At 35.3% G+C, this 24,225-nt stretch overlaps 1 protein-coding gene across 1 annotated transcript; it reads right to left on the bottom strand.

Annotated features, from left to right (window-relative positions):
- Positions 1-4,971: 4,971 nt before the first annotated feature.
- On the bottom strand, positions 4,972-24,225 carry LOC125651129 (uncharacterized). Its single transcript, XM_048879717.2, has 7 exons — positions 24,137-24,225; positions 23,784-23,892; positions 12,891-13,175; positions 10,249-10,734; positions 7,263-7,329; positions 5,530-5,909; positions 4,972-5,169 (listed from the first exon to the last, which is right to left on the bottom strand). Exons 1-7 carry the CDS (start codon positions 24,223-24,225, stop codon positions 5,086-5,088), a joined length of 1,500 nt encoding a protein of 499 aa, XP_048735674.2. The 3' UTR covers positions 4,972-5,085.

Genomic DNA, 24,225 nt, shown 5'->3' with positions numbered 1-24,225 from the left:
AGCCTCTCTACGGTGGTTAGATAAATAAAATATGTTCGGTTTTGGAGCAGCAGCATATGAATGAAAGGAAATAGATATACAGTATATATAGCATTAGAAGCTTTGTGACATTTTGTATTGCTCGTCACCTCGGTTCAGTACTTTGACTTTTGCTGGCTGTCCTCCACTTCACCTTGATGCCACACACCTGTTGTTTAAGAGAAATATCGCCAAACGCTGTTGACTGTAGGGGAGAAATGTCGTCAAATGTCACTGTCCTGGTCAGAGTCACTGTGTGGGAGGGATCTTGTCAAATGCTATTGACTTTCCCAGTAGAATATAGATGTGGGCCCGTGTTTGCCCAACGCTCTATTTTATATTGTTTGTAGGATTTATGAGATTGATCACTGTTCCTTACCTTCACCTTTCAGAGAAAAATTGCTAAAAACACCATTATATCTTTATCTTTTATAAATTGCATGTGGAACATTTTCCAAGCTATTGAGATAAAATTATTTTATGACTTCTCACTAAAAACTCAACTTTATGACAAACGGGATGATTTCAGCTTCTCCATCGTCAGCTTCCCATATGTTTGGAGCAATATTCCATTATCACCTGCATATGATGTTTATATCTCTTAACTGATTTGATACGCAAGTGTCAGGGATGCGTGTTTGCCCAATTCTTTATTTTGCATTTCTTATAGGAGTTATGAGATTGATCACTGTTAGTTATCTTCATCTTTCATTCAAGACTTTCTGGAAAGTTAAAATATTGAGACATGTTGTTTGACTTAGTGAAAGACAAGACTAAATACAATGTTTCTTCCTGGTTTTCGAAAATATCACATTGAGCCACTGATTTCCATATTTTTCATCTGAAAAATCAGACACCATGTTCATTATTGTATGTTTGTGTATTTGGCAGAAAATTTGAAAAATATGGTTTTGACATAACCCGAGTATTCAAAATTATACTGATTTCGGAGACTTTTAAAAGTTACTATTAGTTCAAAATTACCTGGTAAAAGTTACAATTAATTCAAAATCACCCCATGTAAAAGAATATCCAAAGATTTTCTTCATTACAAGATCTTAAAATGAGTGTGTTTGAAAGGACATTGCACAGTTGCCACACGACCGCAATTACCATTGAGGCAGACAAAGTGCCTTGGTAAAAACAAAAACCATGCTTATATAACATGGGTTTTTGATTGATTCCACGACTTGAAACTTCAGACCTTTCGCTGGAGCATGTATGTTTTAATCTGAATTTCCTCAGCAACTTACATGTACTACATGTCTTGGTTTCGTATTCGCCCCATCTACAGACACGGCATCATGGTAATATCAACTTTTACAGATTTTCTTTTTCAGAAAGCACTCGGCTACACTTGAAATGTATCTATAAAACTATTCCACACATTTTTACAAATGTAATATCACTTAAAATACGGTGTATCAATTGGCGGGCCTTTTGTAGTATTGTAGGTTGTACAATCGCGTTTCAATAGCATCCGTTTAGTAGTAATGGAACAGTATTAATAATTCATAAAGAAATTATGACATTCAAACAATCAAAGCTAGAGAGGTTTTTTTTTTCATGAGAGGGGATAAAAATGATTCATGTGCAAACAGAGAAAGTGAAGAGAAAGATTCTGATAAGTAACTGATTGCGTTACCCCCCCCCCCCCCCCCCCCCATAATAATACATGCGTGTCAAACTTATACGGTACCAATTTTGATGCACCAGATGCGCATTTCGACAAATAATGTCTCTTCAGTGATGCTCAACCGAAATGTTTGAAATCCGAAATAAAAATGAAGGTTTAGAGCTATTATAGGGAAAAACAGTGTGTCAAAAAAGTGGAGTCAAATTCGTCTAAGGATAAGAGCTATGCGTGAGGGAAATAATCCTTAATTTTGATATGAATTTCTAAATTTTATAACAGCAATTAAATATACATCCGTATTTTCAAGCTAGTAACGAATTACTTAGCTACTGGGCTGTAGAGACCATCGGGGACTAACAGTCCACCAGCAGAGGCCTCGACCCTGGGGTCATAATGTCAAACTTATACGGTACCAATTTTGATGCACCAGATGCGCATTTCGACAAATAATGTCTCTTCAGTGATGCTCAACCGAAATGTTTGAAATCCGAAATAACAACGAAGGTTTAGAGCTATTATAGGGAAAAACAGTGTGTCAAAAAAGTGGAGTCAAATTTGTCCAAGGATAAGAGCTATGCGTGTCTACTATATGAAAATTATCCATTCTAAAAATAGCATTAGATAGGTCATTTCTTGGAGCGGTGTATTTTGCACATGAGAAAAAGAAATGGTAAGCATCTTCTACTTTACTACAAGTACACAAAGTACTGTCAAATATGTTGCATCTAAATAAATCTATATTTAATACACAGTTGTGTCTTAGTCTCGTATGGATTACATTCCAATAGCGTTCTCCGAAAGAAAAAAAGTATGGAAGGTGCGATGTTTGGAGGCGTAAATTTTTTTTAAACGAGCTTAGTGTCGTAGATTGCCTTATTCCTAAGGGCAAAGAATTCCACTCACGTACCCCTCTTGCTACAAAAGATGATTTATTGATGTTTAATCTGCATTTAGGAATGCCATAATTTTGCGATTGTCTGGTAACGTAATTTGATTCAAGTGAACGAATATTTGGTAAATTTTCTTTCAGATACTCGGGTACCATATTGTGATAAATTTTGTACAGAGTTATTCTGAATTTTGTAAATGGTTCCCATCCAGTTTCGAAATATAGAGATTCCTGTGATGCCAATGATGTTAGTCCAGTAACTAATCTGCTGCTGCTAACTGTAGTTTTTCAAGTTTTTCACAATCTTGATTTGAACACCCATCCCATAATTCAGAGGCATATTCCAGCGGAGGTCTAACGAAAGTAGTATATAAAATAGCTAAAGTTTTGGAACTGATCTTGAACTGTGATTTTTTTAAGTAGTCCAAGTTGTTATAGGCATTGGCTAACCCTGTGAGATCATGTGAAAAAGTGATACAAAGGTACTTGTGTGTTGACATAAAATCTAAATTACAATTTTGAAAATGCAGACAAGGGTAATATGTATTTTTCTTTGTACTAAATAAGACGGTTTTGTTTTCGAAGGATTAAAAAACAACCATCGTTCAAGCCGAAGTAAATCGTTATTCAGCACGCATTGGATATTACCATAGATATTGGTAGAGCAATTCTGCAAGGAATTATTATCAGAGCAAAGCCTACATAAACTTGACATGTTTTCATTGACATGTATCAAAAATGAAAGAGGACCTAATATGGACCCTTGAGGGACTCCGACATGTAAAGGGTTTGAAATAAGAAATTACATTTTTATGCAATACCCTTTGAGTTCTGAAATTTGAGTAGCTTTAAACCCATTGTAATAAGTTACCACTCACTCCATAAGTTTGTAGCTTAAAAATGACAGAAAATAGTAAAAATGACTACATAGAAGACATATTTTAAGCCCTATAAGGAGCTTCCGGGGGCTAGCCCTGGAACCACTGGGGGCCTCAGTAACCCCCTGTCGCATGAAGTTGCGTCACTTAACCGCAATTCCTGGATATGCCCCTGGGGTGTGTCATTCGTTGAAGTCCTTCATAAAATGACAAATAAGGGCCTAGTCAAAAGTATTATACGTATAACTAACACTGAACACCCCCACAATTTTATGCTGATCATGTTGCAAACCAATCACAACTTATCGGCTTTCCGGAAAGGCCCGAGAATGTGCGATTGCTTATAGACCTAAAAGACCTAAGCGTCTACAGTGATGTAATGCCTCGTTCTTAGCGCCTCGTTCTGGAAATTTCCATAAACTGATTCAAGACTAAAATCACGGATAGAAGAAACGAACAGGCATATTCTATTCATTCAAAAATTATTTCTTCTGTAAGGTCAAATTCAAGCATCGATAAACAACGGATTTACTCCATATTTTATCATCTTAAAGGGACTGATTCACGATTTTCACTGACACATCAGGGATTTCTCAGTTGTCAAACTGTCTTCGTTACGTATTTGTACCCTGAAGAGGATCCCGTTAATATATATATATATATCTGTATATATATATATATATATATATATATATATATATATATATATATATATTATATATATATATATATATTAGGACTCCAACGTGCGATGGGACTCCAAAGTGCGATGGTCAGTTGGTCACGCCAAAGTTCGATGGTCTGCGCTAAACCCCGATGGTGTGACACGGCAAAGTGCGATGGTTCACACTCGTGCGCTAAAGTGCGATGGTCTGACACGCCGAAATTCATTGGTTTGTAAACGACACGGTGTTTTGCTACAGACTTTACTAACCGTGTGTTGTTTCACCAAACTATAAGTGCAAAATCCATGCACAAAAAATAAAAATAAGAACTTATTTCATTACCATCACGTTGTCGGGTTATTAAACACAAAATCTTCCAACGCGAAATCGTATAGAATGTTTTGTATTATAGCATACCCCCAGGAATTTTTAAAATGCGTGTACGTTAAATTAATAAATGATCATGAATTAAAGAATGTTTGGGCGAAGTAGATAGTTCGACAACAAATGTACTTTGTCGTTCTCACTATCCTCAACAGTGTAAACCTTGCCGTTGCTGTCGTCCATGTTGCATTTCTTCGGTTTTATTTTGAAAGACGTTAAGAATGACGTGACGTCACAAACATTACTGAACTCCGCACCATCGGACTTTGGCGTGGCCATCGCACTTTGGCGTCCGTAACATTAACAAACCATCGTACTTTGGCGCAGACCTACGCACTTTGGCGTGACCATCGCACTTTAGAGTCTTGCATATATATATATATATATATATATATATATATATATATATGGGTGTGTGTGAGTTCTATTTTTGGTAAGTTTTGTCTATGACATTACAATGGATTCTTTTAATGAGTAGACAGTATACAGTATAAATACGAATCATGAAAACATGATGCCAAACATTGATTTTATTGAAGACCATAAGAGGATTAGAGGTCATCTAAGGGCAAAAACAAGTCTGAAATCCTTTTTCACAGCAACGATGTGTTTGGTTCATCCCACAATCACTGGCACGGTGAAACCATAATGTCGCGACATGGCGATGAACTGGTCCTCCACCAAAAAAATACGAACCACCTGGGGAAATGTTTTTTTTTAAAAAGAAGTATAGGGATTGGAACAGCATATCAAAGAGGGAAAAGATTAAGTGTTTGTATGAATTATAATAGTTCCTGAAAATAAATCACTCATCTCTTCTTTCACTATGCATAAACATTTTGTTATTTTTCTGTTACGTTCATTTATGCCAATTGATCTCTACCAATTTTATCTTATGATCTTATTGGTTAAGCAAATTCTAACTTGTTAAAAGAAAGAAATTTTTAGGGAATAAATGAAAAAGAAGAAATATAAAAAGAGATTTTGTGGTTATAAAATACTTAAATCAAAATGCTTCTTGGGAACAAGTGATAAGGGGCATTGATTAAAGATACGTACTGCGTTGTTTTTTAAGTAATCCTCTTGGGTATCGACTGTTTTGAAACCTTTTACCATCACATGATCAAATATGTATCCAACCTCTGGATTGGATTTCGCACAGACACCTGTTTCCGGTTTATGAACGAGGACATTTCCGCAGCAGTAAGAACAGTCGGGAATTCTGTTCTTAAATGAGTCGGAAACTGGGTCTCTGAAGCCAAGGTCTCGTAGTATTTCCAAGTTCTTGGGGTATTGTGGAGCGATGTTTCCCTTAGAGAGAGTTGGGCTAGAGTTCAGGTCACCCATGACAATAGCTTTCCGAGTGCTACGGAACATCCTGAATAAGGCCTCAAACTCATACAAATTCTTTTCCTCATAAGACCTGAACGTGTCTGCAACTAGAAATAACAGTGATGTAAAACGCGTAGACTAATGTACTGCAAGAAAGTAACAGGTAGCAGTGGTAATGTGATCTGATTTCTTCATTTTTCTTGTTGTGTACATTGATTTAACAAGAGGCCCACAGGCCTTATCGGTCACCTGAATACTAGTGAAAAAATATCACTACTTCCATGGGCTATGAAATCTAGAAAAAAAATTCCTGTTCTGAATATCTAAGCTAAATTCTAATGTTCACCAATAGTATAAAACAAGATGTGTTCTTAAAAATTCACTGCCCTCAAAAGTGCATACACTGATGAAAGGCTTTAAGTAATAGGTGTATTAACATTAAAACATCAAAATATATTACTAATTTGGACTCATCCTAAAGTCATAACCCTGGGTTGTGAAATTCACCATTATTTGTACATCCTTTTCTGCTATTCTTAAGTATGCATTTAGATTTTATACAGTATCAGCAAACTTACACATAAATACTATATACTAAGTTTGGCCCCACCCTTGGGTCAAAACCTTACTCGTCAATTTAGTATCAATAGCACTACAGAAGATATTATTTAAGTGTTTTACACATAAACTCTATATAAGAAGTCTGGTCCCACCCTGGGGTCAGAACCCCTACTCCAGGGATCATGAAATTTACAATTTTGGTAGAGGCCTTCTTGCTCTATATCACTATGCATTTAGTTTTTCTTACATATGTGTGGTTCTTGAGAAGAAGATTTTGAAAATTGGTCTATTTTGGGAAGTTTTTGCCCCGCCCTAGGGCCCCTGGGGTGCTGGATTCCTGAAATTTACAAAACCCCTACTCCTGGGATCATCAAATTTACAATTTTGGTAAAGAACTACCTGTTCTTTCTAAATATCTCTTTAGTTTCAATATAGTATCAACAACACTAAAGAAGATGCTATTTAATTGTTTTACATACAAACACTATACAACAAGTTTGACCCCACCCTGGGACTAGAGCCCCTACCCCAGGGATCATGAAATTTACCATTTTTGTAGAGGACTTCCTGCTGTACGTCATCATGCATTTAGTTTTTCTTAAACATGTGCGGTTCTTGAGAAGAAGATTTTTGAAAAATGGTCAATTTTGGTCAGATTTTGCAAAGCCCCTAAGGCCCCAGGGGTGTAGGGTCCTCAAATTTACAATTTATGCCCCCCTTGTCCCAATGATACTTCATACCAAATTTGAAAAGAATTGGACTGGTAGTTATTAAGAAGAAGTTAAAAATGTTCAATTGTTAACGCACGAAGGACGACGACGGACGACAACCAATTGCAATAGGTCACCTGAGTTTACTCAGGTGACCTAAAAAAAGAACATGGGACTAAAAATGCATACCCTCTACGTATTCATCACCAAATTTCTCCGTTAAGTCGGTACACACGATCCTACCAATGTGATTAACCTACAACCAGAAAGTCCATAATCAATGTTCACAAAATGCGTGTCACGAAACTAGTGACTAAAACATCACATGGCGACCATTTCTAATTTCCTTTGATTGTAAGCATATTGTTAGAGTCTATCATACAATGATTCCCAGAAATGGCTCTCTAGATTTTTCATAGCATTATGGCCAAAGTTTGGAGTCGTGTTTGTGTAATACAACAGATCTCAAAAAGAGGAATACACGTAACACGTATTCACAATTTTATTGTTAATTTTGTTAGTTATAGATAATCCCAAATATTTCTGAATGAGCGGAACACGTATATACTTGCATTCTTATTCATGGCATAGTGTTGTTTTATCTCTATAGCAAGATTATGAAAAAGGCCACATGGAATGAAAATACATATGTTATATCTATCATCAATCACGGTTTTCAATTTCTAGATGTTTTATGTTTCCTTAAGGAGGTTGGGGACCATTTTGATATTTAGAAGTTCTTTGATATAATAAATCACTAGTTCTTAGATATATGTATGAATTATCTTAATTTTGTAACAGAATATTTTAATGTACACATTGATAGCAGGATAGCAAAACCCACGACCTACGTTAATAACTTAAAACTATTATTTATAATACAATCCAGTTTCAGAATTATTCAAATATTGCTTATTTACTTTCATTATTCATGTTGATAAAATGGTGGCATTTTTCTTATTTGTAGTGAAATTCCTATGCTGTATTCTTTACTGAAATCGTAGGATTATATCAAGCATTTATGTTAATAATGTGTACAGTTAACAAACTTCAGTTTTCAACTTCATCAAACGAAACGGTCGTCAAATATAAAACATACACCTTTTGACCACTTTATGAGAGACACTAAGTCGATAAGCTGTACACAAACAGAGGTTCGTGTTCTGCATCTAATGTTCCATCTCATAATGTCACTATTATTCACAAATTGCATGGTAACCAAAAGGAATAAATGTTTGCAAAATATATGCCTTTTGTGAAGACTAGAATGGACTCCAGAACATCCAGAGTTATCCATGCATCAAATTCATTAAGTCAGATGACCTATAAGCAGTAATTTTTCTGAACATAGAGAGTTGGAATCTTGTAATTTCAACTTACAACTATCTTGTCTTTAGTGGTAGTACCGTATAACCGTATCAACTGGGTTTTTTCCTTTGCTATTTTTGCGAAATTTTGCAGTAAAGTCACCAACGCAAAAAAGAAGCCAAAAATACGTTTGATATTGCATTTAAAATTTCCTTATGCGGGACCCCTCGAAATACGTAGGACTAAACTAGATTAACTCTTCGTTGCGTAATACCTAAGGCCTACCTCGCTGTCACCTGATATCGGAAAGTTGACCAGTGCTCAAGAATCAAAAGCATTCACACCCTGTGTCAGGAAATATGGCACTTCGTAGTGTGAAATCGCAAAAATTACATGTACATGTACCTATTTTGGAGATAAATCGCAAAACTTTGCACCCGCTGAAAATCACACAAGGCCCACAGGCCTTATCGGTCACTTGAATACTAGTTAAAAGTATCACTAGTCCCAAATGCTATGAAATCTAGAAAAAATATCCTGTTCTGAATATCTATGTTCAGCAACAGTATAAAACAAGATGTGTTCTTAAAACTCCAAAGTGCATACAATGATGAAAGGCTTTACATAATTTACTACTTCTATTAACATTAAACGATATGACTAATATGGACCCATCCTAGAGTCAAAACCCTGGGGTTGCGAAATTCACCATTTTATGTACATTGTACATCCTTTTCTGCTATTCCTAAATATGTATTTAGATTTTATACGGTATCAGCAAAACTTAAAGAAGTCCTTCAAATCCTGAAACCAAACCCTCACCCCCCTAGGATCATGAAATTTACAATTTTGGTAAAGGACTACCTACTCCTTCTAAATATCCATCTAGTTTCAGTTTAGTATCAATGACATTAAAGCAGATATCATTTATATGTTTTGCACATATACACTATATATACGAAGTTTGTCCCCACCCTGGAGTCAGAACCCCTGCCCTGAGGATCATGAAATTTACCATTTTGGCAGCGGTCTTCCTGCTCTATATCACTATGTATTTTCTTTTGTTTTGTTTTTTTTGTTTTTTTTACACATGTGCGGTTGTAGAGAAGAAGATTTTTTAATATTGGTCAATTTTTGGCAGTTTTCGCCCCTCCCCATAGGCCCCAGGGGTGCTGAAGTCCTGAAATTTACACTTTATGTCCCCCTTGTGCCAAAGATGCTTCATACCAAACTTGAAAAGAATTGGAATAGAAGTTTTCAAGAAGAAGTTAAAAATGTTCAATTGTTAACGCACGACGCCGGACGACAATTGCAATAGGTCAGGTGACCTAAAAACAATTATACGGTACATCACATGCATTATTGCAATACATTGAGGCAATCCTGGGGATTCGCGGTGTGGATACAAATTATGACGTCCGTGATATTGTATGCAGACTCTAAGTACGCTGTTTTGTTTATTTCATTTTTCAATAGAAAAGTGCATTATTTATTCAGGATTCATTATCAAAAAGAAACAAAACTTCTATGAAACATATGGAACTAAACTTTTGTGTCCAGTGTAATACCAAATACAACTTGATACCAAATATACTTCTTGCAATTAATTTCAGTTTGTACTTTTTGAAAGATTAATAAAGAAAAAACATACAACCATATTTACACCAATTCTCACATAATACTGAATTGATTTGACCCTTTTAACTCATTGGATATAATCATAAGACCTTTTATGACATGAGATTCAGTTTAAAATCATTTGAGCATTGGAAAGCCAATCAAAATATTGGACAGGGACGGACGTGACAATGATCAGAAAAGCTCACTTTAATGTTGTTAATGACTTAATATTTCTAGATTTCACAACCTCAACATCTAGGTAGCCTCGTTGTACAATCTCCGAGGACTTCTCCCGACCCATTTCGTCAAACTGATCGTTCGAATGGTACAGCCCACGTCCGTATTTCAGAAGTTTGTATTTGCTGAGTATGAGTAACCCTGTCGGATTGAAAGCGTGGGATGATTTCGTACATTGCATGAAATTATCGCTTTCTGTACCTTGAAATATACAACCAAGGCACGTTTCCGACATTCGTTGCATGATATTTTTTATCCCGCAAACGTCTTCTATACATTTGAATATTTTGGTTCTTTCATGTGTGAAATGGCATTCTTTAAATTCACAAACGTTGATAGTTCTCAAGATAGCGGTATCTTGTTCGTTGCATGGCGGATGAAATATCTGAGAAGCATTGTAGTATCCACTTCCATCATGGAGGAAACTGTACGCATATGGGAAGTTCGATGTTGTCTTTGTCAAAATGGCTTCCAGGTCTTTAGCATACCATATGCCCTAAATAGACATTAATAAAATCGTTTCAACAAACCGTCTTACATTATTTACATGTGTACCACTCCAATTAAACTTCACGTACTAAAAGTTTTCTCACTACTAATGAAAGAACTATCATCTAAGGTATTTGATTAAATATGACTGGAGTAGGCCTAATTAGTGGTATAATACTGATTATCTTCCCTTAATTCCCATCGCTAGGAAATATTCAATGCAGCGTTCAGTTTACCATCGACTTCGTATGACAAACATACTATGCTTTTAGGAAGAAGATAGGACGCTGTTATTGTTGTCTTTTTCTATAAAAGACAAAGACCGGTTACAGTAGTCTAGTGCTTAGAGAGCTCGCTTCACAGCCGAGAAGTTCGGAATGACCGGTTACAGTAGTCTTGTGCTTAGAGAGCTCGCTTCACAACCTAGAAGTTCGGAATGACCGGTTACAGTAGTCTAGTGCTTAGAGAGCTCGCTTCACAGCCGAGAAGTTCGGAAAGACCGGTTACAGTAGTCTAGTGCTTAGAGAGCTCGCTTCACAACCGAGAAGTTCGGAATGACCGGTTACAGTAGCCTAGTGATTAGCTCTCTTCACAGCCTAGAAGTTCGGAATGACCGGTTACAGTAGCCTAGTGCTTAGAGAACTCGCTTCACAGCCTAGAAGTTCGGAAAGACCGGTTACAGTAGTCTAGTGCTTAGAGAACTCGCTTCACAGCCTAGAAGTTCGGAATGACCGGTTACATTAGCCTAGTGCTTAGAGAACTCGCTTCACAGCTTGGATGTTCGGAATGACCGGTTACAGTAGTCTAGTGTTTAGAGAGCTCACTTCACAGCCTAGAAGTTCGGAATGACCGGTCACAGTAGTCTAGTGTTTAGAGAGCTCACTTCATAGCCGAGAGGTTCGGAATGACCGGTTACAGTAGCCTAGTGCTTCGAGAGCTCGCTTCACAGCTGAGAAGTTCGGAATGACCAGTAACAGTAGCCTAGTGCTTAGAGAGCTCGCTTCACCGCTGAGAAGTTCGGAATGACCGGTTACAGTAGTTCAGCGCTTAGAGAGCTCGCTTCACAGCCTAGAAGGTCGGAATGGATTCTCGATTCCTTCGCTGCGTCAAACATTTGACGTGTATCAAAGATACGGACTGTTCCTTGGTCACACGCCCGGAATTAGAAATGAAATTAGTCACGGGTCTTTCGAGTATGACCTTAAAAACGGAGGTCTCGTGTTATAGTGGGTGTTAGAGCAATGAAGAACTCTCTCACTGTTAAGACCCTGAGCGCCAGACATAGGTCAAAACCTAAAGTTGATGACGTCTCTACACGAATGAACAGAGGAACAACAATATAACAGAAGACATTAGTAAAAAGTTTAACTTTTCTATCATGTTTCTAACGCAAGACATAAATATGCATGTGGGGGGACAAGATTGAGCATACATTATTTTCTCATGGCGCGCTGTTATATTAATATATCAATCGAATTATTTTCTGAGTAAATATTGATCTGCTACAATCTTTCCCGACACCACAATCGCACATTGAAATTGAGTCTGTGTACTATATAAATCTAGATGAATCGCATATAAATCAAAATTTTCGTATATTGAATTGCACTCAAGCCAGGAAAATTAACACAACGCAGATGCAAGCGCCAGAGATTTAACTTTAATGGAATTTACTTATCTTAATTGTTAATGGATATGTTTAATGTTGTTTAAAGAAATATGAATAAGAGAATATAGTTATGATACCATGATTGATTGGTTGTTTTTACGTCCCGTCGAGAATTTTTCCCCTCATACTGAGACGTCGACAGCTGTATGAAGTGCCACAAATTTAGACCTATGCTTAGCGCTCAGGACCGTATCAGTGAGGGTTCTTAATCGTGCTAATGCCTGTCGCGACACGGGACCTTCGTTTTTAAGGTCATATCCGAAAAATTCGTGATTCTCATTTCTAAATGCCGAACGTTTGGCGAAGGAGCAAATCACTAACTATTTTAACGTCTTAGGTTTGACGCCGTCAAGGCACGAGCGGGGCTCGAATTCACGACCTCCCGGTTACGAAGCGAACGCTATACCACTGAGCTACCGCGACCGGTATGATACCACGAAGTTTAGAAGGAAAAATGAACATTTCCATTATCAGATCGTGAAAGGTTTGTCTACCTGCAGACACAACACATCGGACATCTCGTCTCTGTTCATCTCCTCAATCTGAGCATTTCGACGATTGATGTAGGGACAGGAAGTTGGGTGGTACGAATGCAGATTTTCGGGAAGGCACACGGTAGGTGAAAGGTCACAGTTGTAAGTAGATAAATAAGCAACAGATGACCTCAGTTCCTCATATTCCTCCTGATCGATAAACCCCTGATCCCACGCCATCACTGGACGCATGAAGCAGTATACCAGTGTTAATGCTATTCTTGTAAGTACAATCATTTTCTTTTTCTGAAAGTAAAACAAAATACATGTACATTTGTTAAATATAGACCAATATGATGACAAGATTCAATTTTCACCCCACCCCCTTTCATCTTGGTTACTCTAAAGGGGAATTTGAAGCTACTTTCGAAACACCGTTTTATTGTGCATTTACTAACTGTAGTCACGTGATGTCGAAGTTTTGATAGCCCTCGATACTTCCGATGCAGACAATACAAGTACAAGTATTTATCTAAGTGCAAGTATAGATTTTTTAGTAAACTGATACAAATGTATCATATGCTTTAAGTATTTATATCTTTTTTTCCTAATGACCACATAATCAAACTTTTCTAAAATGAAATATCTCATGCAAGATAAAGTTTAAAAAAAAAAAAAAAACACCTGCTAGAAACTACTGTATTATACTTTTTCTAATATGACCTTGAAGTAGACATGTTATTTGTACTTAACTAGAAAGCATCGTTACCTTTAGTGGTTGCTCATGAAAACATGTTCAGTGTTTAATAAAATGGTATTTATTTTTTACAAAGCTGGAAACAAAATATACTAAGTAACCTTGAATGGTCCAAATTTTCTCGTGGAGAATTTTAAGATTTGTGTGCAAAAGTAACAATTTCCGTTATTTATTGAATTATAGAAACGTTTTGATAGTTGCTATGAATAATGTTGAAGTAGCAGTTTCATTACATTGCAATTTTCTTCTCTTCGCTTTCTCTCTTTTTAAAGAATGAAAATCTTGTAAAATTATTAAGTCGTACGTAAATACGCAAGTTCTGAGATATCAGCTCTTATGTGATGGAGGTATGTTCAGTGTTCTGTTGAACAATTGGGTGGGTACAAAATGTATACATATATTATAGACTAGCTATGTAAATAAGGAGAAAAGTTATGAAAGCGTAAATTTTGTGTATATCAGCCATTGGTATACATTCAACTGACCATATGAAGAATATTTGTTTGAACTAGGCCATTACATTAAATATGAAATTATTTTTTATTTCCTCTTCTGTACAAGTGATACTTTAATCAAAGAAAGATGGTGATCATCGATTTTTGTTTGAGCTATTTTATTATCAAATACTCAAACTTAGTAAATGTGTGTGTCCCAGCAGATTGGGTGGTTGCATGATGTCTAATGATCATCCTTTAAGCAGTATATGAAGGCAGCGATAAGCATTTGTACACACCGCGTGTGGATGAAAATATGTTTTGCGTCTCACCGTGCGTAAGAGTTCCACAAAGGGAAAGAACTATTGGGCAACTCGGAAATTGCGTATTAGATTACCAACAAATTATCTCCCTTTCGTTTAATAAAATTTCAATCAATGAAATAAATTAGAATTTTCATATCGTGCATTTTCTACCAATCACAAAGGAGATGAAGTACATTGTCCGAAGAATGTAAAATACTCCAACTATATATACCGTCTTCATATATACCGTCTCTCAAGGAAGACGTCAATGAGCTCTCAAACGAGATACAATGTGCTGTCGAATGCTTTCTAGTCGATACAAGAGGTAAGTGGGAACATAGCTTAAACTTTACTTTATTTCATTTTGTGTCATCATGTTAAAGAAGTAATATCATGTTAAAGAAGTAATAAAATGATATTATCAAGATCCTGTCAAAATCTAAATAGGCTCGACCCTCCGAACCCTCTCCGTATCAAAATCATCGTTAAGTTTAATTTAAGTTGATTTACGCAATAGGTCTGTAGTTCCTCGTATCTTTGAAATATTCATGTTTCAATACAGAAAACAATACATATATCGACACAAGCGGTAAAGAATGACTGCAAATGATTTCTTTCAATTCGCTGACCAAATGTAAAGTTTGCATGAGCATAAGTATCAACGATGCAGATCAATTTCCTCATATATTGCCAACATTGACAGTGACATTCTTATCAGACATAATGACCCTAAGAAATCCAAGATGAGAAAATAAAATAATGGTGTTTGTTGACGACGTTTTCATTGCCAAGATCTCTCGACCATTTTAAATGTGCATCTACAACAAATATAAACATAGAATCTATGAAGGATCCAACAAAATATCTGTGTAGGCGGTCTTAGGGATCCTTCCGTCAGTCCTAAGGTTGCTTTTGGCGTGTTGATGTTTCTGACAACCGTCACATGTAGTATACAAGTCTTTAATATCTTTGTCGATTTTAGGCCACCACACGAATTAGCTTGCATTCTTCCAAGGTTATTACAAAGATCAAAGGAACGCCACGGTCGTTATTCTGCGATATACCTTCATACGTAATAATTGCTCATGAGAAAATTGATTCTCATCTCGCTTGCATTTTGCTAATGCAACAATAAAGTAGATGTCTGATAATGCAAATTTATAATCATAAAAATCAATCAATATATGTTGTAAAACAAATTCATAAATGACTAAAGAATATTTGACATTCAGTATAAACTAATCGTCTGCATTCCGAGAGCGATACACATTTTCTTGAACTGTGTATTCAAAGCAATTAATTGATATGATCCGTTAACATCAAACTAAATACTTGAAAAAAAAAATTCCAAACTAGATTTAGAATACCCCTACCATCTAACGTTTTTCGTCAGCAAAACAAAAACAATGTAAGCTCACTAAGCTGTTTCGGAAACTGCCATGACGCCACGTAACTATATAGGAAAACGATCGGCTGTATAGTTCTGAGCCGTAGTAGAATAGAAGTAAAGTTCTTGTTTTCGTGTATATTGCAGGGTAACACTCCTAGAATTCCCTACTTTGCAATCGAGTTACAGTAAGGAAAGCACACACACACACCGAAAATACTATCTATTACAATTAGTCTGCGTCCGTCATTGTGCTTTAACAATTGAATATTTTTGACTTCTTGTTCATAACTGCTATTCCAATTCTTTTCAAATTTGTTATAAAGCATATTTGGAACAAGAGGGACATAAATTGTTTCAGGACTCCTGTACCCCTGGAATCTCAGGGTGGGGCAAAATCTGTCAAAAATTAACGAATTTTCAAAACAAAAAAATCTTTTTCAATACCTCTGTTATTACATATGTATCAATACAGATGATGCAATATCCAATTTCATGTTAATTTTTGTTCCTTGATTATCAACTGAAGCATTATGGAATATACCTTGTTCACGTTATTGACACTACACATTCACAGTTTGTCATATTTACTTATTAAGTACAGTGTACACCCTTTTTTCCTGATGGTTTTCATGTGTTTTCTTCTTTAAGCATGCCCTTTCCAGTGATAACGACGATATCAACAGGAAGGACTGACTAAGACTAAAAATGACGTGCATGATTCAGATGACAGTCAACATGATAATGATTCGATGTTGATATGATATCGCCCATATCGACGAGACAGAAAACCTGAACATTCTGAATAAGATATTAATACGATATCGTCTTTCTTATGTGCAACCGCACCTATGTAAGAAAAAAACTGAATGCATCGTCATGTAGAGCTGGAACGCCTCTGCCTAAATTTTACGATCCACGGAGTAGAGGTTCTGACTTCGGGGCAAGGCCAATAATTTTATTTGGTGTTTATGTGTAAAACATTTAAATGACATCTTCTTTAATGCTATTGAAATGAAATTAAAACTAAATAGATATTTAGAAGGAGCAGATCGTCCTTTGCTAAAATTGTAAATTTCCTGATCCCGGGGGTAGGTGTTTTGGTTCCAGAGTGGGGTTAAATCACTAGAGTGGTTATTGTCTTTGTCATATGAAAGATTTATTCTTTAAGTTTGCTTATACTACTGTATATAAAAAAAATGCATATTTAGAAAAAGCAGAATGGATATACCAAAATTGTAAATTTCGCAACCTAAGGGTTCTGACTCTAGAATGGGTCCAAAATAGTCATGTAGTATTAGTATAACAGTCTTTCATCAGTATGGGCACTTTCGGGGGGCATCTGTGTTTTAAGAACACATCTTGTTTTACACTGCTGTTGAATATCAAATGCAGAACATAAATTTCATTGCCCATGGTGCTAGTGGTATTTTTATCTAATACTCAAGTGAACGATAAGGCCTGTGGGCCTCTTGTCAACATTTTTTAAAACTAGAATATGGGTTTTAATGATCAAATGTATTGTAGAACAATAAAATTTACAGCCACAATTTTTTTTCAGCACTTTTGGAATTTCCTGTATTATATAAAATATCTCCAGTACCGTGGTAGATTCAGAATATCACAAAATAAGAGTGTTGTTTTCCTGATATTATTTGTTTTTAAACTCAAAAGAAAATTACGAGTTGTCAAAATCAGAGAGAACAAAAGTAACTCACTTTCATTCGCTGCTGTACCCGGATTGTTACGCTGTTAAATACGTACATATGTAGAATGGTAGCGATTTATGGAGGATTTGTTTCCATAACGAGAAAATCAAAGAGAAAACAAAACTTGCAAAGGTTTTAAGCCAGCAAGTAACTGTCCAAAAAACCCGTATTTCACTGGTGGGAACAATTCAGCGACGATAATCAAATTCCCATGGATAGTAACGTTACTGAAGGTTAATAACAGCTAACAAAGTAACGTTACTGAAGGTTGATAACAGCTAACAAAGTAACGTTACTGAAGGTTAATAACAGCTAACAGAGTAACGTTACTGAAGGTTGATAACAGCTAACAGAGTAACGTTACTGAAGGTTGATAACAGCTAACAAAGTAACGTTACTGAAGGTTGATAACAGCTAACAGAGTAACGTTACTGAAGGTTGATAACAGCTAACAGAGTAACGTTACTGAAGGTTGATAACAGCTAACAGAGTAACGTTACTGAAGGTTAATAACAGCTAACAAAGTAACGTTACTGAAGGTTAATAACAGCTAACAAAGTAACGTTACTGAAGGTTGATAACAGCTAACAAAGTAACGTTACTGAAGGTTAATAAAAGCTAACAAAGTAACGTTACTGAAGGTTAATAACAGCTAACAAAGTAACGTTACTGAAGGTTAATAACAGCTAACAAAGTAACGTTACTGAAGGTTGATAACAGCTAACAGAGTAACGTTACTGAAGGTGATAACAGCTAACAGAGTGGCGTTGCTGAAGGTTAATAAAAGCTAACAAAGTAACGTTACTGAAGGTTAATAACAGCTAACAAAGTAACGTTACTGAAGGTTGATAACAGCTAACAGAGTAACGTTACTGAAGGTGATAACAGCTAACAGAGTGGCGTTGCTGAAGGTTAATAAAAGCTAACAAAGTAACGTTACTGAAGGTTGATAACAGCTAACAATGTAACGTTACTGAAGGTTGATAACAGCTAACAAAGTAACGTTACTGAAGGTTGATAACAGCTAACAAAGTAACGTTACTGAAGGTTGATAACAGCTAACAATGTAACGTTACTGAAGGTTGATAACAGCTAACAGAGTAACGTTACTGAAGGTTGATAACAGTTACAGAGTAACGTTACTGAAGGTTGATAACAGCTAACAGAGTAACGTTACTGAAGGTTGATAACAGCTAACAGAGTAACGTTACTGAAGGTTAATAACAGTTACAGAGTAACGTTATTGAAGGTTGATAACAGCTAACAGAGTAACGTTACTGAAGGTTAATAACAGTTACAGAGTAACGTTACTGAAGGTTGATAACAGCTAACAGAGTAACGTTACTGAAGGTTGATAACAGCTAACAGAGTAACGTTACTGAAGGTTGATAACAGCTAACAATGTAACGTTACTGAAGGTTGATAACAGCTAACAAAGTAACGTTACTGAAGGTTGATAACAGCTAACAAAGTAACGTTACTGAAGAGATTTTGACCTTAAGTACATCATTTTATAAGGATTTTCCCCAGCCATTTCCTGGTGTACAGTTGCTATGTTACGAATTTTGAATTTGCCGAATTTGACACCGTGACGTTAAAAATAAAACGTGATGCTAGTTTTTGTATGTATCGCTGAATTCGAAATTTTCAACAAGACACAATGTCAGAATCATTCCCTCTGGAAATATAAGGTGTAACAAAAGCATGTCTTTTAAAGGAAGCCATTATTGTTTTCTTTGTGTAGGAGTGAATATCTATACTGAATACATGTATTTATGATATATCTCCTTACTGCCAATGGATTTAAAACAATGAATGAAAATCAAAGGTACATGTATGTGAACGTTGTAAAAGGTGCGAAACAAAAGCATCTTGAGAACTTTAAAAGCATGGAAAAGATGGAATTCTTACAAATATACACAGGGGTATTTACAGTACAGACTGGGAGAACCATCTACTATATATGAATAATTTGTCATCCCGACAAATAATTCAAATTTGATAATATTTCTTTCATGTCGTCTTTTATGGGAGACGATACAATTGGCATTTCTTTCTGTCTCCAGACTTTGTATTTCCTCTCAATTATCTGGTTGAAAAAATGGTGAAAAATATATGATGTGAAAATTTACAATATTTTTATTGGTTGAAATGCCATGAATGGCAAGGGGGATAATTAATTTATGATATACAACTTAACAATTTTACAAGATTTGCAATCTTTAAGAAATGAAAGAAGAAAAAATAGATAAAAACAATTTACACAATCTTCTCTAACGTTGTTCATTCTTTAAGCCACCTTTAAGAGCATTTCTATATTTTGATAGTTATTTACATCAAGCTTTCATCGGGGGGAGGGGGTGTCCATACATGATCATTAAAACTTCAATTTTAAGGTTAAAATTCTCTTTCATACTAAATTTCCATAAAACCATGTCCTTGTGAAAAGTACAGGACTCGTATTCTTATGTGACAATTTCCACGCCTGAAAGACTCGCAACCTAAAAAGTTGCATTCACGCACATGCTGTCTAAGAAGTTAATGGAAATTTAATATATGTGTGCAAAAAAGGTACTTTGCACTAATTAACTTCCAGTACCCGTGTATACATGCATCTATTTCAATGTATAGTACATGTATGCCTTTTTAATATTTCTCGTTAAACCTATGGTGTAAATACATGTATAGGTAGTGATTGCTCTTTCGCCAAACGATTGGCATGTAGAAGTGACAACACGGCTCCTTCAAAACAGAAGTCTGTATCGCGGTAAGCGTTGACATGTTAAAGAACCCTCACTGGTACGGTCCTGAGTGTTAGGGTACTTCACCTACAGCTGATGACGTCTCAATATGAGTGAAAAACAACAAACAAACAATATTTCTCATAAGATTCTTCGTAAGCTATACCTGTACATTTGTTCAATCAGTCACGTAGTACTTAGACATGTATATCTCTGCTCTACATATTAAACATCCGGTCAATAATGTGTTCTATTAGAGCCACCTTGTCTGTCATTGGAAAACTGTACCAATTCCTTTCCCATAGACCTCAATACCAACCTATGTTCCTCTCACTAATTAAATAAGTTCATTCCAAGTGCTAATTAAAAACCCACAAAAATTATACTTGTATTTAATATATATATAGGGTCCCGTTGCTTTTATAGGTCATATTTGTACTTTTGTACAACACCAAGCAAATTACACTTTTCATTTCAAACACACGCCTACCATGTTAATTTCCTCAGTCATTTCTCGATTTTGTGCGATATTTTTCATCTTGACAATTAATTTTAACTTCTATAATATTTCTTTCAACTTGATTCCCAAATAATTTCACTCTTGATATTAGCCAATCACGGAACACCTAGATATTTATTCCTCTGCTCAATCTTTACTGTGTCCCGGGTTACGCATCTGGGAGTTTGGTACTCTAATTCCATAAACATCAGGGGCTTGGTAGACATACTAAGCATTTTCGCAAGACAAGTACCCGGTTCAGTAATGAGAGTAAACGAATCGGACAATCGGGTCGCGAAGATGAAAACGTACATGTATGTACGTAATAGAACTTTTTTTTCTGTCTTTCTTCAAATTGTAATAATTTGCTTTCGTGAGAGTCCAACAGATTCAAAATGAAAAGAAGCATGTTTGTTACAGAATGTATATAATGGTAAAATCACATTTTATTTTATAGATATTTGTTACATGTAATTGATTTATTATATCGTGTAGTACTAGGCTAGAGTTACGAATTAAGGCCCCATTTCAAAACAACTCCGAACAGTACACTATGAACCCGCTTGAAGTGACGTAAAACCAGTCCACTGATATCAATTACTCAAACCATGAATGATGCATGTGGACGTTATATATATATAAATATATATATATATATCTGGCGTCACTCAATTGCGGACTTAATTTAAAGTTATGAATACAAAACCAGCATAAATCTTTTTAAATAAGTTTTACCGATTATTACGATTCTCGTGCCCTCCTTTCTCTTTTCCATTATTTTTTCCCCAATTACACAGTTTCAATGCTTCCAATTTCATAAGGGAAAAGACTGAAATCATTCCGTATTTAAATCTACCTCGGGGAGTTGCAAACCGTACTTACCTGTATCACGAATCTCAGTGAGGCATCAGACACCGGCGGCCAGTCTTATCGACAGGTATTGTCAGCTGGGACCACACTGCACATTTAGCCGGTCAATCTTATTCACCACTTCTGCCCCTACATGTATCTGTAAAAAAAAATATCAATAAAATACTGCATATATTTCTTAGTTACAGACTAGGATGTTTCCTCGAACACCTCTGCCTATGGATGATAGCAAATACATGTGTGTACAGTGTTTATAAAAATATAGATATACATGTACATGTATACAGAAATATAGGTATACTTGTAAATAGCTATAGAGTTATACTGTTTCGATTTCTCGATGAAAGCACTGGTCTTTCAGTTTGTCATAAAGGCCTATAAATATCCGAGTTATTGGTAAATGTAAATTGAAAGTACCTAATTCTTATTTATATTTTCAGTAATTTTACTTTAGAAAAGAAATTGAATATTATTTGTGTCTTAAGGCATTTAGAAAAATAATTATATTTCTTGGAATTTTGGGCTCAAATAAAAGTTTTAATCTGAACTAAAATCTACAGCATTGCTGTAATCATGAAATGCAGGCCAACAAATGATATCGACATGTTGCAGAGAGTTGGGGTCTGAGTTCGAACATCGAAGAAGGAATCGAGCCAATGTAACTTAGATGTAAATCTGGAGTATCTGAGTTCATTGAACAAAATGTGAGATAAAGTGTCTACACTTTCTCATGACGTAAAAGGAACCTACATTACTCTGTTGGTTTATTAAAGAGGAGTGTCAAACAATATGTTTTCGTAATAATCTGCTTACCATTAATTTGCATCACATAAGAGCTTGTTGGTTTTTTTTTATCAATTACATGTATTTAATTTTTAGATATAAAAAAAATCATTTTCATTTTCTTATAACAGAAAACCAGCTTTTGAATTTCAAAAAAATCGAATTTTTATATGAAGAAATCAATTCTATGATATCAAAAGATGTAACATACTTTCTTACATGTATATTAAAAATTCATTATCTGATATGACAAAAATAGATTTTTCGATAACTGAAAATGCTGATATATTTTTCATATCAGAAAATATTTCATGATATCAAAGATTCTATATTTTGATATCAGAAAATCCTTTTTTGATATGAAAAATAGATTTATTCGCATGAATTTGCGATTTAAAAAAACCCAAGATTATCTGATTTAAAAAAATTGTTACTTGTATCACAAAATAGAATAATTGATATCAGTAAAAGGTTATTTGCGATATGAAAATGCCTCAAAATGCTAAAACGGCGCCGAATCCGATGTTGTTAACAGGATGTTGCCTTATTAGTTCTAAACGTTAGCATCCACGCGTTTGATTGTATATATCTCATAAGGAGTTGGAGGGCAAATCTCCAAGTCGTCTAATTTAATTTCTAGTTCCCATCCTAATGTTATCAATGAATTATACATATTTTCCCTGTTTCTATCTTATATCATGTCACTGCGTTTACTCTTTTATTCAAACTTACACCTTTTTTCCAGTGATACATACAAAATATTACCATATATGTTATGTAATCCATTTGTAAGTGGCCTCTCTCGCTGTTTTCAAACTTGCTTACTTTTTAAAAATGTATTCTAATTTCGGATGTATTGTACAACAATGTATGACTTCAGTAGTCTGGTCTATTCCTTTAAATTTTATTTATTAAATTTTTAATGTTTTCTTTTCTTTTATTACATGTATCTGATGAATAGAAAAAAAATTCTAGCAGGCATGATTGTAAAGCTACCTTAGGACTAAGAAATGTTTTAAGATATACTTAAGTAACGATATAGTAGTATTCATAACAATTTCATGAAACTGTTTCTTTAAAAAATATACAAAATGTTTGTGAAAAATAAAGGAAATGATTTAACCTATCGCATAATGAACTTCATAAATAATCTAATTAAAACAGAGTTATTGCCCTTGGATCCAATATCTTAAAACATATAATTAATAATTCATATATATCTTAGACCTTAGAAATGTTTTGTGGACAACAAGAATATATACAACTATTTAAAAAAACTCCTACAAAATCTATGTTCCTGTCATGCATAAATCTTATTAAATCCTTGACTTTGCAAAATCTTATGACGTCACAGGAGGGTGGAACTACGTTCAGAATAATTTTAATTCTAGTCGCGTTTTTAGAACGTATCTAAACTTGGGGAAAATACATAAGAATTTGTCTTAATCTTAGGACAGCTACTGGGGTATCCTAAGTTGAACTTGGATGGAAATGGCAGCGCCCATTCAGGCTCGTCTGTTGAAACATCGCTTGATGTTCTGCATATCAACATAAGAAACATAACACACAAGACTGATTCCTTATTGCCCATTGTTCAAGACTTTGACAGATTATATTTGACTGAGAATCGCTTGGATTGAAACATTAGTAATGGTAGTTTGAATATAGAAAGGCCCAATGATAGATTTAGGAGATTCACAACTCCGTTTGGGAAGATGTAATGAATATCATTTCCAACCCTGTAAGAGTTTGTCGTAGATATGATTTAGAGGCTAGTAATACAGAAACTTTTTATGGATTGGAATACCACCTCTTTGTTTTCTGTGCTTCTGTCCATAGCCTGTTTCTTCCTTAGGGATAAATCCACCCAT

Source organism: Ostrea edulis, chromosome 5 (genome assembly GCF_947568905.1).
Source record: "Ostrea edulis chromosome 5, xbOstEdul1.1, whole genome shotgun sequence".
Lineage (NCBI taxonomy): Eukaryota > Metazoa > Mollusca > Bivalvia > Ostreida > Ostreidae > Ostrea > Ostrea edulis.
This window is presented reverse-complemented; position numbering and strand designations above follow the sequence as displayed.

Excerpts from the sequence above, each read along its gene's own strand:
- LOC125651129 (XM_048879717.2), bottom strand. The coding sequence starts at position 24,225 with ATGGGTGGATTTATCCCTAAGGAAGAAACAGGCTATGGACAGAAGCAC. Across the intron at positions 5,910-7,262 it reads TGGTGATGAATACGTAGAGG|TTGCAGACACGTTCAGGTCT; the intron begins GTATGCATTTTT and ends TGTTATTTCTAG. Across the intron at positions 5,170-5,529 it reads ATTACTTAAAAAACAACGCA|GTGGTTCGTATTTTTTTGGT; the intron begins GTACGTATCTTT and ends ACATTTCCCCAG.